The sequence below is a fragment of the Rana temporaria genome, chromosome 10 (assembly GCF_905171775.1).
Source record: "Rana temporaria chromosome 10, aRanTem1.1, whole genome shotgun sequence".
Taxonomy (NCBI): domain Eukaryota; kingdom Metazoa; phylum Chordata; class Amphibia; order Anura; family Ranidae; genus Rana; species Rana temporaria.
In genome coordinates, this window is record NC_053498.1 from 126,445,789 (window position 1) to 126,462,468 (window position 16,680).

The 16,680-nt window shown below is 43.9% G+C and overlaps 1 protein-coding gene across 2 annotated transcripts in view; it reads left to right on the forward strand.

Moving 5' to 3' along the window:
• The window catches only part of ADAMTS8 (ADAM metallopeptidase with thrombospondin type 1 motif 8), a 64,946-nt gene that overhangs the window by 4,342 nt on the left and 43,924 nt on the right, over window positions 1-16,680 (forward strand). For both annotated transcript variants that reach the window (XR_005743896.1, XM_040326225.1), the window contains exon 2: window positions 14,828-15,064. Coding sequence is in view for 1 of the 2 variants with exons in the window: in XM_040326225.1 (XP_040182159.1) it covers window positions 14,828-15,064 (237 nt within the window). In the remaining variant the exon portion in view is untranslated. The remainder of the gene's footprint in view (window positions 1-14,827; window positions 15,065-16,680) is intronic.

A 16,680-nucleotide genomic window follows, 5' to 3' on the forward strand; every position in this document is an offset into this window, starting at 1 on the left:
TCTGTTTAGACCCTTAGGCTGCATTCACACCTTGGCGTACAAAATCGCGGCGTTTTGTCCCGCGAATTTCTGCGTCAAATTGCGGCGTTTTGTACCGCGATTTGCGGCGACAAAACGCAGCGATTGTGAATGCAGCTGTACCCCCTCTATGGAGATGGTTCACATCTCCTATGCCGAACGCTGCCTGAAAAAAAGGTCCGGGACTTGTTTTCAGGCGGCAGGCGTTCGGCGTGGAGATGTATCCATAGAGGGCAATGTGAAATCATCCCTCCAGCGTCTCAGGGGCGGCTGCGGCGTATATACGCCTAGGTGTGAACAGAGCCTTAATCTTTCACCAAAGCCCCATAATGGGGCTTGTACAAAATGAATAAACAATAATATTGTAAAAAAATATTTAAAAATAATAAAAATAAAAAAAAACTGCCCTACTGACACCAATCTTTGCTCGTACTGACACCGTACACTGCTCTGCTGATATACACACACGTGTGTTTGTGCTCTGGGGTGCACACCCTAATGCAATAGGCTGCGTACACCAATGACTATTGAGATATGTTGGGCTGGTGTTCTTTACCATTCAGACATTGATCTGAGCGGGACCTGCATGGTGAGCAATATGTAGCTACCTGTTCCCTATTGTAATTATAATGTGTAGCAGAGAAAAGGTTCCTCCCTAGCACTAAGATATCATGTGACCCAAAACCCCAAGTAGGCTGATACTAGCACATATGAAAGGGTGCATCATAATAACATAGCTCCCAACTGTCCCTGATTTGGAGGGACTGTCCCTGATTTGGAGCAATGTCCCTCTTTCCTCCTCATTTGTCCCTCATTTTGGTCTGATTTATATAGTTGTATATAAAATGCACTTTTTATCTATCAAAAAGTGTTTTCCAGTGCTAAACCCTCCATCCAAATTCTAAATGGCTGCATTTGTAAATTCCATGAGCCAATATAAAGGAATAGTAGTGGTAAAAAAGCACTTGTGGGTTTGAGAAATCTTTTTTTTTTTACAATTCTCTTTTAAGGGGGCGTGGCAAGGGGTGTGTCCTATGCCTGCATACTTTTGCTGATAGGTGTCCCTCATTCCCATCTGAAAATGTTGGGAGGTATGTAATAATAATAATAATAATGTTCTTTACAAATACTGTATACACTTTGCATTATACATCTTTAGCCTATCATGAAAGAGCTTGGTTGTGTTTGACCAACAGGCCAAAATTTCCATCATCTCCTGATATATATATAAATACTGTACATATAAAAATATGTACACTGCTTATACACTGATTATTACATACAGTTTGTACTAATACTATGAACAATGTATGCTTGTGTTGTATTGCTGTGAAGGTGGATGGCTGCTACTTATCACATTGTGCCTGAATCTCCACTGCCTTCACAGACTGAAACCTCTTGGATATAAAGCAATGCTAAGGATCAAATGTCTCCATCTGGAAATGGGTACCTCTTACTAGAACCAGAGGTTTCTCATCAGTAATATACAGTAGAAGGACATGAGCTGTATATCTCCCACACATTGACTCATCGTTCTCTGCAATGTGCCAGTCTGCCAACTCATACTGCAAAGATTTAAATTCTCTAATGCAAAAACAACAGAATTGGGAAGCGCAGATTCAGAAGGTGGCAAGGAATCAATTGGAGATGGAATCCATGTGAAATTTAAAACAAGGAGCCAAATTACTTTAGTTTACTTTCTGCTTCGCTCCTTGCTGAATTTCTCTAACGCAGCCTTTCTCAAGTAGGGTTCCTCCACAGATTGCTAGGGGTTCCTTGGGCAATGAGCAATTTGTGCCTCCTAGATCAATAACGACTGACATTCTTTTTAGATATCTGTAAGGGTGACATACTGAGTGCCAATTTAAAGCGGGGGTTCACCCAAATAATTTTTTTTAACATTAGATTGAGGCTAATTACGGGAAGCAGAATCAGGTGGTTTTTTTTAAATTTAATGCAGTACTTACCGTTTTAGAGATAGATGTTCTCCGCCGCTTCCGGGTATGGTCTTCGGGACTGGGCGTTCCTATTAGATTGACAGCCTTCCGACGGTCGCATACAGCGCGTCACGAGTTGCCGAACGTCGGTGCGGCTCTATACGGCGCCTGCGCACCGACGTTGGGCTACTTTCGGAAACTCGTGACGCGCTGTATGCGACGGTCGGAAGGCTGTCAATCAAATAGGAATGCCCAGTCCCGCAGCCCATACCCGGAAGCCACGGAGAACATCTATCTCTAAAACGGTAAGTACTGCATTGATTTAAAAAGAAAACACCCGATTGTGCTTCCCGTAATTAGCCTCAATCTAATGTTAAAAATTAATTTTTTTGGGTGAACCTCCACTTTAAGTGACTTTCTTCCCACTGATCACCAGTGTATTGTGCCCTTGTCCTATCGGTTAGCAATGTAAGAGCATCCTTCTTCCGGATCCCCAGAGTAGGAGAGCACTTCACTGATCACCTATGTAAGGGGCACTCTATTGACAGTCAATGTAAGCATTTCTCCTCAACCAATGTGAGCCAACACTACCATTTTCATTGTCTGCATTTTTTATCTGGTCATTATTATTATCTGTTTCTTTTTTCTTTTAATTTTTATTAAGGAAAATAATGTTGTTCTAGAGTTTAGAACTGCGTGTAAGATATGCGAAGTACACCACATTTATTAACTTTTTACTTCTTCTTCTATCTACAACTTACTGTTAATGATAATTTTTCCTGAGCTGTCGATATAATAATTGTAAGAAGCGGTTCCCTGAGACCTGAAAATTAGTTTCATGCCGCGTACACACGATCATTTTTCGGCATTAATAAAAATGTTTTTAAAAACGTAATTTAAAATGATTGTGTGTTGGCTGGGCTGCACATTGTTTTTCAGTTTCTGAAAAACTACAAAAAAAAAATTCGAACATGCTGCATTTTTTAACGTCGTTTTAAAAAATGATTTTTTTTGTGTTGTAAAAAATGATCGTGTGTGGGCTAAAACGACGTTTTAAACCCACGCATGTTTAGAAGCAAGTTATGAGACGGGAGCGCTCGTTCTGGTAAAACTACCGTTCATAATGGCTTAAGCACATTCATCACGCTGTAACAGACAAAAAAGCGTGAATCGTCTTTTACTAACAAGGAATCAGCTAAAGCAGCCCAAAGGCGAATAGAACTTCCCCTTTAGAGTGCCGTTGTACGTGTTGTACGTAACCGCGCTTTGTTCATAATTTTTTAAAAACGATGGTGTGTGGGCAACGTCGTTTTTAATGATGAAGTTGGAAAAACTTCGTTTTTTGGACATGCTGAAAAAATAAGTTTTCTTTCATGCCGAAAAATGATCGTGTGTACGCGGCATGAAGCCTCGTACACACGACCGAGGAACTCGACGGGCGAAACACATCGTTTTCCTCGTCGAGTTCCTTGTCAGGCTGTCGAGGAACTCGACAAGGCAAGTTTCTCCATTCCCGTCTCTCTTTTTGGCTTGTTGAGTTTCTCGACAGTTTCCTCTACGAAAATGTACACACGACCGGTTTCCTCTGCAAAAAAATATCTCCCAGCAAGTTTCTTGCTGGTTTTTGCCAAGAAACTCGGACGTGTGTATGAGGCCTAAGAGTTCCTTGTGGTTAAAACAGTTGAGAAAGGCTAATCTAAGATTTAGCTGGTTTCAATCCTCCAGAAAGCAAAAGCATTTGTTCGATGATGTAAGCAGAATGTACATCTCTGAATCCTACTGTTGCCTGTGCTCTGACCATCAGCAGCTTTGTGCCAATTGGCATGATCTGCCTTGTGTTCTGGCTGCAGAGCAATCTATAGGGAAGGAGTTCAGACACCTGTAACACATTGCGCAGCAGCCTGACAGTGGGGGAAACATTAGTGTTTGTAACTCCCTCGGGCTTGCCAGGGCTTGTGCCGTTTTCATTTCTTGTGGTTAGAGCAGATAGTCTGTGGTTGATGATGCATCTCAAATGGCAGTTAGGAAGGAAACATCGCTTCCTTATTTTTACAGAAGGTTAATCTCTTACCATATAAGCAGTGTGGATGCAGCTATGTCAGCACCTCATGCATACACCTATGTGCATGCTTGCCTCTGTATTGCCTATTTCAATCAATAAGAAAAAAAATTCTGCTATATACATCAAGTTTTATTCCATATTTAAATTCTATAAAAATCCAACCCGAGGTTACTTTTTGCTTTACTGGCCACCCAACCATTTTTATTCCATAATTTAAACAACTTTTTATTGGAATATCAAGGAATAAAAACAATCAATAAAAACCTATTCCAATAGGATTGTATCAGAAATTACAAAGAGAAAGGTTGAATAGAAGATATATATATATATATATATATATATACAACCATACTTTTTCAAATCTAAAATGATCAGAACTTTCCTGAGCTGTCTGACTTCTGAATCAACCCTGAACAATACTGGTTGACAATTGTGGTAAAGCACAGATTTATTGGGCCAGATCCACAAAGATCTGCCTATCTTTAGGCAGGTGTAGCGTATCTCAGATACACTACGCCGCCGTAACTTAGAGTGTAGTTTCCGTATTCAGAATTTGCGCCGTAAGTTACGGCGGCGTAGTGTAAATGTGTCGGCGTAAGGGTGCGCAATTCAAATGACTAAGATGTGGGCGTGTTTTATGTAAATTCATCTTGACCCCACGTAAATTAAGTTTTTTTTTTTAACGGCGCATGCGCCGTCCGTGGGGGTGTCCCAGTGCGCATGCTTGAAATCACGTCGCAAATAGTCAATGCTTTCGACGTGAACGTAATTTACGCAAAGCCCTATTCGCGAACGTTTTACGTAAACGACGGAAAATTCGACGCTGTCCCGACGTCCATACTTAACATAGCGTACGCCTCATAGACCCAGGGGTAACGTTACGCCGAAAAAAAAAGCCTTACGTAAACGACGTAAAAAAAAATGCACCGGGCGGACGTACGTTTGAGGATCGGCGTATCTAGCTAATTTGCATACTCTACGCGGAAATCAACGGAAGCGCCACCTAGCGGCCAGCGTAAATATGCACCTAAGATACGACGGCGTACCAAGACGTACGTCAGTCGGATCGAGCCCACATTCAGTCGTATCTTGTTTTGTGGATACAAAACAAAGATACGACAGGGCATCGTAGAACTTACACGGCGTATCAATAGATACGCCGGCGTAAGTTCTTTGTGGATCTGGCCCATTGATTTCACTTAGAGTTTGGAATATTATCTTGTCTTATATTATCTTCTATGATTGTAAATGAACAGATGACTATAACATTTAGCAGTCATAATGAATAGAAGGGGTGGGCAAGGGACAGCCAAGCTTTGGAGATAAGAACTTGATGATGCTGAATGTTCTCTGGCCAAGAAATTAGGAAGCTTTTATCGGGCTTGCTGCAACTTCTAAAGAACATTATGAGAAGCTCACTGTGTGCAGTGAAATCAGAGTAAGCAATTTCAGTACAGGAGAGGAGCCTGTACAACTGTACAAGACTGAAGGGAAGGCTGGAGATCAGCTTTAAGGATAAGCTTGTTAAGTAATGAGTCACCGCTAGATATTTATTACCTCTCAAATGTCAGAAATGCACTCAGATTTGTAAAATGGCAGGTTCACTTTAATGTAACCAAGGATAGCAACTCCTGTCTCTTGTAGATCTGAAGTTTGCGAGGCTGTATGTTGGCTAATGCCGCGTACACACGATCGGAATTCCGCTCATGCTTGGCTTGGCTTGCATACACACGGTCACACAAAAGTTCTCTGAACTTTCGATCATCAAGAACGCGTACAACAGTACGACAAGCCGAGAAAATGAAGTTCAGTGCTTCCGAGCATGCGTCAAATTGTTTACGTGCATGAGTCGGAATTTTGCGCATACAATATGCTGTCCATTGTATCATTTGCATAGGCATTTGAGGGCAGTGGCGGTGCGTCCATAGTGGGTGCAGGAGCGCCACCCCCTCTCTCTCCTGCACCCATCAATCAATACATACATTCATGCATTGCATGAATGTATGTATTGTCGCCGGCGCTGCTGCCGCCCACTATTCAGATGGCCGGCCCCCTGGCGAGCGCTGGCCATCTGAATTACAGCGGTGGCCAGCGGTGGGTGTGTTTTGGAAGTGCCTATCAGAGCCAGCGGCTCTGATAGGTTTCCCGATTACAGGCTGTGGGCTGTAATCGGCTTCCAAATAGTTAACCATAGGGCGCACAGCCACACGCCTCTCAGCCAATCAGATTCACCAGGTCTGGTTACCGGTAACCTGATTGGCTGAAGCGACTACGAGGGCGGGAGAAGACATCAAGGGAACGTGGAGGTCTGGAGGAGGATGGCTGACCCGACAAAGGTAAGGGTGGGGGGGGGGGGAAACTGGCGGTTTTTGTTGGGGCAAACTGGCGGTTTTTGTGGGGGCAAACTGGTGGCAATTGATGGCATGGCACAGTGGCGAAAATTGATGGCATGGAACAGTGGCGAAAATTGATGGCATGGCACAGTGGTGATAATTGATGGCATGGCACAGTGGTGACAATTGATGGCATGGCACAGTGGCTGCGTTTGATGGCACAGTGGCGACAATTGATGGCATGGCACAGTCGTGACAATTGATGGCATGGCAATTCTCCCCCTGTGTCTCCCAGCAGTGGTGTGATCAGTGCAGCTCTCTGGTGTGAAAGAGCCATTATGTTTCTGGAGATGGAAAATATTATAAAGCTAAAAGGAATGAGTAGATTTATTGTAGGTAAATAGGATGCTTATTCAAACAGACCTTCAAAAGAGGAAAAAGGGATACCAACAACTGGACACCTGGGAGATGTGCAGATAACAGTCATTAGTAATGCATTGATGTACAATAGTGGAGATTTCAAGCTGTATGGGAGACCTCCGCCACCAGTGCCGATTTTGCTGTGGAACTTTCCATGCCATTGCTGTGTCTTGTGTAATGTAAATACAAGCAATGTGTAATTAACATCATAGCACTATGTGGCCTCTAAAAAAAAGATTTGTCATCATAGATCACTCCACAAAATTGGCGTTCAAAAGTGTTCTTTAATCCCAGGACAAAGACTCCAGTGAACTGTTCCGACATCCTTTATGCCCTTCCACCCCCTACCTGGGCAACTATAGTTTCAGAGTCAGACTGTTCCCAGACAAAGTGCTCCGACTACCCCACAACGTCTCTTTCTTTATACAGGACACTCCCTCTCTCTTCCTATTACAGCTCTGTGGGAATTGCTATTGAAAGGCCAGCGGGTGGCAAGATGGGTCACAGCTTCCCATTAGTTAACCCTCATAGTACCGTGTTGGATTTATAATGTATAATTACTTTAATAAGCTAAAAGGGGTCACTTACCTGCAGGGAAGGACTGGACAGGGGGTCTGGAGAGCATTTGCTGTAAAATTAATATGTCAAACAGTGGGAACTTTTTTTGGGGAGTGCTATAAATAATGAAAGCCTTATTACAACTAATACCTAAATTAGAGATATAGGGCCAGATTCACAGACAAATACGTTGCTCCCCTGCGGCGTAACGTATCTGATCTACGTTACACCGCCGCAGGTTTACAGCGTAAGTGCCTGATTCACAAAGCTCTTACCTGTAAACTTGCGGCGGTGTAACGTAATTCCGCTCGGCACAAGCCCGCCTAATTCAAATGGGGCGGGCCCCATTTAAATTAGGCGCGTTCCCGCGCCGAACGTTCTGCGCATGCTTCGTGTTAAAATTTCCCGACGTGCTTTGCGCGAAATTACGGCGACCCGATGTTTTTTTTGAACGGCGACGTGCGTTACGGCGTTTCGTATTCCCGGACATCTTACGCAAAAAAAAGAAAATCGAAATTCGACGCGGGAACGACGGCCATACTTTAACATGGCTGATCTAAAGATAAGCCATGTTAAAGCAGGTGTGACTTTGCGACGGGAAAAAACGACGAGCGACGACGTACGAGATTGCGGCGAACGTGCGGAACTTTGTGGATCGCCGTAACTAGTCATTTGCATATTCTACACCGACCGCAATGGAATCGCCACCTAGCGGCCGGCCTAGAATTGCATCCTAAGATCCGACGGTGTAATGAATCAGCCATGAAGCTATGAATCAGCCGTCGTATCTCTTCTGTGAATCTGGCCCCTACTTCTTACCTTAAACTATAAAATGAATACAGTACCTGTATATGTTTGGATGGTGGCCCTGATCAACTTTATTTGTGACTCTGATGCCTTGTATACACAACCGTTTTCCTCGGCAAAAACCATCAAGAAAAATGCTGGCAGAGCTTTTTTGCCGAGAAAAACAGTCGTGTGTATGTTTTTCGTTGAGAAAACTGTGGTGAATCTCGACGAGAAACACGTTCGTGTGTATGCTTAAAAACCCGCGCATGCTCAAAATAAAGTATGAGACAGGAGCGCACCTTCGGTAAAAGTAGCGCTCGTAATGGAGATAGCACATTCATCACGCTGTAACAGACTGAAAAGCGCGAATCGTCTCTCACCAAACTTTTACTAACACGCAGTAACATAAGATTAGCAAAAGCAGCCCCAAGAGTGGAGCCAGTGGAATCGAACTTCCCCTTTATAGTGCCGTTGTACATGTTGTACGTCACCGCATTTGAGAACAACGAGATTTTGTCTCGACAGTGTGTATGCAAGGAAAGCTAGACAAGAATCTCGCCAAGCTTGACAAGAACCTCTTCTAGGAAAACAATGTTTCTTTTACAACGAGATTCTCGGTCGTCTGTACGAGGCCTGAGACTTTCTTTGTGACTCAGCGGAATACCGAGAGCTGTAAATTAAGTCACTGGTGGAAAAGTGCAAAACTTTAAAATGTGTTGCGGTCAGTAGTTTTGTGGCAATTTGGGCCCCAAAGCAGGAAAAAATTGCTTTATATTTCATGAGTCATGCCCAGGTTCGTTATGTGGATCCATTTAGTTGCGTTCAAAACTAATGGAACCGCAACACACTGCACTGTGCTTGGTGCACTAATGTGTTTGCAGTAATACAAGCTTTTTACCACACATTACCACATTGGTGCGGTGGTGTAAACAAGCCCTAAAGGAACGGGAATGATTACGATTATTTATGATGATGGCATGGTGTTTTACTTAGCGGTCCATATCATTTTCCAGGGCAGCAGTCAATGCTTTTTTTTTAGTATTTCATCATTAACAATTAATCCATTACAATCATCTTTTTTTATCATATATATTGTATGTAAAAAGGTGTGTTACAATAAAATATAGTCTTTAAAGGGGTTGTAAAGGTAAATTTTTTTCCCCTAAATAGCTTCCTTTACCTTAGTGCAGTCCTCCTTCACTTACCTCATCCTTCCATTTTGCTTTTAAATGTCCTTATTTCTTCTGAGAAATCCTCACTTCCTGTTCTTCTGTCTGTAACTACACACAGTAATGCAAGGCTTTCTCCCCGGTGTGGTGAAAGCCTCTTGAGGGGGCGAGCAGGAGTGTCAGGACGCCCACTAACACACAGCTCCTTTCTCTATCTGCAAAGTAGAGAGCGTCCTGACTTGCCTGCTCGCCCCTCAAGAGGCTTTTTCCACACCATGGAGAAAGCCTTGCATTACTGTGTGGAGTTACAGAAAGAAGAACAGGAAGTGAGGATTTCTCAGAAGAAATAAGGACATTTAAAAGCAAAATGGAAGGATGAGGTAAGTGAAGCAGGACTGCACTGAGGTAAAGGAAGCTATTTAGGGAAAACATTTTTTACCTTTACAACCCCTTTAAGACAACCCCCCACCTTTCACGATGGTAGCCAGTTCCCAGTCTGCCCCTGCGCACACAATGTGCCACATCATGGTCCATTACAGATGGCTAGCCCAGACTTTCCATTAATGTGGAAAATGAAAACAGTTTTGATAACAGAAGTAAAATCTGATTACAGGAACTTGCTAAGGAGTGTCGTGCTTTTCCATTGAGGTCATTAATCAGAGGATGGCTGGCAATCATTCAGAGTCCAGCTATTCCGGGAGAGATTACACCAATTATCGCGCCGTGAGCGTATTAACCCGGCCATAGCGATAAGACAAGGACAAAACACAGCATTTTCACACATATGTCATCATTCTACAACTAGGTGGGACATGAGAAGGGCAGAAATATAATTCTTTGATGCACCATACAGACATTCACTTGTCTTTCTTTCATGTATTGGATCACATTATCACTGACTTTTCAATTACTGATTTACCCGAGGGCAGTTCAGACCTCCACCCATCGGCCTTAGTCCAGTCGTACATACAGTATGACACTGACTCATTCTGAAGTACTGCGGAAGACGCACCCTGATCGAAGGATAACTTTGTAAAAGGAATGTGCAGGTTGGACCAATTATACGTGTTCCGTTATTTCATGTGGCCTTGAAAGGGTCAGCCTTTTGGTGGATGCAGGAGAGTTAAATTCACCCTTTGTCCTTCCCTCTCTCGCCCCTGCCCCCTAACATTTTTTTTTAAATGTATTTATTTTTATTAATTTATTTATTTTTATTTGAATATTTATCTTTTTTGCAGGGAGCTTTAGTCCAGTTGCATGACCTCATGGGTCCTGTAGGGCAGTCCTGAATGGTGAAAACACATTATGTGGTGCCCTTCCCTGCAGCATTCCCCTATAAGCTTAGGGCAGCTTCATGACATGACATGATGGTTCCTTGATGCCCTGCACTTACAGGAATTGGGTTGAATGGATGGGTGTCACTTTCATCCTGGTAGAAGATCGGTGTTGGATCCCAGAGCCACAGTAATCCAGCAGGTTCAAAAGCGCATAAATATATTTCAAATAAAATACACTAGATGAAATAAAACCACCTGGAAGACCCTCGTCTTTTGGAAACTCTAGCAGTGACATCTCTGCACTTGCATTCAATGGTCTGCACGCCTCCTTTGGTCATTACCAGACATCCTACACTCCCTGGTGCATCTTATTCTTTTTTTTTTTCAAATAACAATTTTTTTATTTATATAGAACAGTTCACAGGATACAGGTAAATGCAGGCAATAAAAAGACCAAAACAGACATTTATCCAGGAATGTAATTATTTCCTGTGCCCTAATTGGGCAGAAGGGGAGTTAAGCTTCCGGCCAATAGGGCCCAATTCTGAGAGCTAGCTTTTCCAACAGTCATGTCAACAAACTAGGCGTATCAAACCGTTTTCTATACTCTGGTGTCAACAGTGACAACAAAACAGTAGATTGTAAGAGAGGACAGGGAAGTCAAGAAGAGAGGAGAAGGAAAGAAAGAAAAAGTCCAGAAGAGAAAGGGGATTTAGGTTACCGCGTCTGCCACCTCGTCCGCCCCCGGCATATCCTCCCGCCGATGCCACTCACTCCAGACCTCGTTGTGGGCGTCCATGCCATTGCGTATCCTAGCTGTCATCCGTTCCATCAACTCCACGTCCTTGACCCTAGCGTAGAGGGCCTCCTGGGATGGGGGTGTGGATTTTTTCCAATTAAGGGCTATCAAGCATCTAGCCGCCGTTAGTATGTGCCTAAGTAGTTTTTTGTACGGCTTGGCCTGTCGGGGTTTCGGAGATGCCTAGCAAAAATAGTTTAGGGGTCAGGGGGATTGGAGTCTCAAAGAGATGGGTAAGCAGTTGTTGCGTGGACTGCCAAAACGGGGTAATGAGGGGGCACGTCCAGAAAATGTGGAAGAGAGAGCCTCTGTCTTGATGGCAGCGCCGACATCGGTCAGAAGTGGGTGCATCTTATTCTTATACAGAAGGCAACAGAAGGAGTGAGAGCACCACAAGGGAGTCAAGGAACACAAGGAGGGACTACGGCAGGTAGATATCTGTGCTGGAGTTCTCAAAGGGATAAAAAGACACAGGATGACTCAGCAGGTTCCACCCTTTTTAGAAGACTAAACTTTTAAAGGGTTGCAAAATATAACAGTCTACAATCTGAAGTAAAACACAAACAACAACCTACGAAGTATAGGAAAGAATGAAATAGTTTGGATGTAGGTCAACAATGTTGGCCATCTCACTTGCTTTTGTCTAGACAAGTGATTGGAACAAAGTGTGATTATTTCACTGTAATTCTGAGTCATTTTAAGAAACCATGACAACCAGTAAAAATACACTGAACATAACAGTTACTGTTAATATCTTGGGAAGTTTTCGCTCTAATAAGTTTATTAACGTATGTACCACAGCTGTGGTCATGATAACCTAGCTTACTATCTGGACTCTATAAAATTTGCAGCAATAAAATGATACACCCAGAGCACAGGTCATCAATGATAAATGAAATAATATTTTTATCCCTGGGTTAACTTTGTGCAGCGATAGTGTTCCTGGGTGTGATGGCTTGGAAAGCATCACTTTTGAAGAACAAATCTTAGAAATGAATCCCATTCCTACTATTCCTTATATCTGTCATAAATGAGCTCAGCACCTGCAGAGCAACTCCAGATATACCCAGCCTGGGTCCAATAATATATATTTTCCGCTTATATATTTTTTTATATATAATATATTATAATGTATTATATATATTTTATATATGATATATATTTTTCAGGTGGCTTTATTTATTTTTTTTAAAGCTAGTCAAACATACTTACCGTATTTATCGGCGTATAACACGCACAGGGGTATAACACGCACCCTAACTTTAAGAGGGAAGTTTCAGGAAAAAAACGTTACACAGCCCCCTGCGTATAACACACAGGCACAGTTTACCCTCTATTTTCAGGGTAAAAAAGTGAGTGTTATACACCAATAAATACAGTATATCTAACATATGTTAATAAAATCATTGGTACTAGGGGAAAGTTCGCCTGCAGCATTTTATGCCTCGTACACACGTACAGGACTTCTGACGGGAAAAGTTCCTGTCGGAAATCCAGAGGGGGAAGCTGAGAACCTGCTCGGTTCAGTCTTTTCCCTACACACGGACAGTTTTCCCGGCAGGAAAACTGCGATGGAGCATACACACGGCCGGGGTTCCCAGCCAAAGCTCCATTGCAGTTTCCTGCCGGGAAAACTGGCCGTGTGTAGGGAAAAGACTGAACCAAGCAGGTTCTCGGCTTTCCCCTCTGGATTTCCGACAGGAACTTTTCTCGTCGGAAATCCTGTACGTGTGTACGAGGCATAAAGTGCTGCAGGCGAACTTTCCCCTAGTACCAATGATTTTTCCCATAGAAAACTACCAAAAACTGCCGGACAAAAGTCCGTCGGTTTTCCTGGCGGGAAAAAAGAGAACTGCAGGCAGTCAAGTCATGCAGGCAGAAGGCGGGGTGGAGGAGGGAACATCCCTCTGGGCATTCCTAGCCCTTCGGTGCAAACAGTGCTGGACAGCAGGTCTCACCATGACACCATCCACAATACCACTTCTGCAGGTGGGCTCTCAGTGCAGCCATCTCAACAGTTCCCACTCCAGCTCCTACCCCGTGGCCTCTGAGTCCCGAGCATTCAAGCTGCATAGGGTGGGGTCAGAGCATCACCGGACTCTGGCCCTGCCCCACCCTGCTGGCTGTGAAATCGGTATCGTTCTGCACAGCACAGTGCACCGCTGCCAGCCTGCCTCCCTGTGTATCCATTGCTTCGTCATCATGGGGCCCCCAATTTTCAGGCAGCGTGGGCTCAAGAAGCAGCTGTTTTGGGGAAAGTGCAGGAACCCTCCCATGCAGCTGGGGCCCCTGGGCAGTGGCCATGTGTGCCCACTCATTTAGATAGCCCTGAAACCATATGGCCAAAAGTATGTGGGCCCCCCTCAAAATCATTGAGGAGTTTCCAGTGAAGGGTACTGCCGCAGCATACAAAGATATTTTCACTTCAAACCTTGTGGTAATGGTTTTGGGAACTCCCATTACTGTTCCAGCATGACAGTCCCCTCTGCACAAAGCCACCTCCACAATTACATGGTTTTGCAGGTTTGGTGAGGAGGAGCTCAAGTGGTCTGCATAGAACCCTGACCTCAAACAAAAAAATACCTTTGGAATCAGTGCCTAATAATGAGCCAAATACTCACAAGGCCTTACAAATACTCTTTTGGCTAAATTGGCACGTGCATAAACATTTTGTGGAACTCCTTCCTTTAAGTGAAGGCTGTTATAGTTTGTGAATGTAAGCCCAATAAACTCATATAGGTGTGATGGTCAGGTGTACGCAAGTGCATGAAGAAATGATAACATCCAATCTGAATCTCTCTTTAATTTTCTCCTTTTAAAAGTAGAGAATCTTCTGGCCAACAAGGAGTTCTTTCAGTAATAATGCTCACTGTATATAAATGTTTATTATAGTGGAACCTTGGTTTACAAGTAATGCGGTTAACAAGCGTTTTGAAAGACGAGCAACTTAAAAAAAAATCCTGACTCGGTAATTCAAGATAATAGGGTGTGCAGTACCACATTTGGCCAGAGGGCCGGGGGCGCCGGTTACACTCAGAACGGTTTGAAACCGTTTGGAAATACGCAGAATCACTCGGAAATACTTGAAAATACTCAGTTTCGAGATCAGCCAAGCTGTCCCCGAGTATTTCTGAGGCTCCCCCACCTCTGGCCACCTAGAAGTCAATGCGGAACTAATTATCTTATTTTCCATTGACTTCTATGGGGAAAACTTGCTTTGCTATGCAAGCACTTTGGATTACAAGCATTGTCCTGGAACGGATTCCTCTGTTTTAGATAAACATAACTGTGTTTCCTAGGTCTGACCTATGAAATGAGGGTTCTCTGGCTAAAGTAATGCTAAGCATCACATGGTGAAGGCTGAGCTCTTTTATTTTATGTATAGATGTCATCTATCTGCAATGTACTTATATCTGTAAATGGCAATAATAAACCAAACTGCAATAAACGAATGTTCCCCTTTAGCTCCATCTCCTGACATTGATGTCTGTGGCCTCTCGCATCTACAAGCACCCCAGCCTGAGGAACTCTGTGAACTTAGTTGTAGTAAACGTTCTGATCGTGGATGGAGATACAGGTCCAGAAGTGTCTGACAACGGTGGTCTGACCTTACGGAACTTCTGCAGGTGGCAGCAGAAGTACAACCCATCGAGTGATCGCCATCCAGAGCATTACGATACCGCCATTCTCATCACGCGTCAGGTATGTGACCCCTAGCAATGACACTTCCTAAAGACTGAGCTTCCAATATACAACACGTCAGGCTAAGAATATCACTTACATCTATTCCAAAACTGACTGCTACAGTCTAGCCACAGACTCAGGAATATGATACGCTGTACAGGAAAACCTCACAGGCAAAGCACTTCTCTTCTAGGTTACACTGCTAATCTGGGATTCCACACACATTATTATTTTATTCATTTTTTATTGTTTAGCTAGAGAGATTGGCCCAGATTCTTGTATCTCGGTGTATCTATGCGGCGGCGTAACGTATCCGATTTACATTACGCCGCCGCAACTTACACGGGCAAGTGCTGTATTCACAAAGCACTTGCTCTGTAAATTGCGGCGGCGTAGCGTAAAGCACCCGGCGGAATTCAAATTCGGCGGGTAGGGGGCGTGTATCATTTAAATCAAGCGCGTCCCCGCGCCGAACGAACAGCGCATGCGCCGTCTGTAAAATATCCCAGTGTGCATTGCTCCAAATGACGTCGCAAGGTTTCGACGTGAACGTAAATGACGTCCAGCCCCATTCACAGACGACTTTCGCAAACGACGTAACTTTTTAAAATTTCGACACGGGAACGACGGCCATACTTAACATTGTTGCGCCGCACTTATGCCACCATATAGCAGGGGCAACATTACGCCGGGAAAAGCCTAACGTAAACGTCGTAACTTTACTGCATCGGCCACGCGTACGTTCGGGAATTCGCGTATCTAGCTAATTTGCATACTCGACGCAGAATTTGACTGAAGCGCCACCTAGCGGGCAAAAAAAAATTGCAGTTTAGATCCGACGGCGTAAGAGACTTACGCCTGCCGGATCTAATGGATATCTATGCGTAACTGATTCTAAGAATCAGTCGTGTAGATACGACGGGTCAGATTAGGACTTACGACGGCGTACATGGCGCTGCGCCGTCGTAAGTCCTTTGAGAATCTGGCCCATTGTATCTATGTTACACTAAGGCCTCGTACACACGGCCGAGGAACTCGACGTGCCAAACACATCGAGTTCCTCGGCCAGTTCAGCACTGAAGCCGCCGAGGAGCTCAGCGGGACGAGAGCTCCCATAGAACAACGAGGAAATAGAGAACATGTTCTCTATTTCCTCGTCGAGCTCCTCGTCGGCTTCCTCGGCCGAAAGTGTACACACGACCAGTTTCCTCGGCAGAATTCAGCCAGAAACTCGGTCGGAAGCTGAATTCTGCCGAGGAAACTGGTCGTGTGTACGGGGCCTCAGAAGTAAAATATTCTGCCTATTTTGTGCACAGTATCAGCTTGCTATATTCACCTGAGTCACTTAATTTTTGTCTTGGCAAAGTTAACCTATGTTTAAAGTGTAACTACACCCTTGCTGCAGTCACATAATGAGGGGCCTCCAGCCCTTCTCCCCCACTAGTCTTATTCCTGTGACAATCTGATTGTACAATCTCCACTGGAGCGACCAATATACCACCTAGGCACAGACTGTATGGACCTCTAGTATAGTATGTGGTCCTCAGTGCTTATGAAATACAGAAATGACAAGTGCCCCGCTCTAAATATAAATCACAATACACTCAAGTGCAAAAATAAATGAAAATAATGTG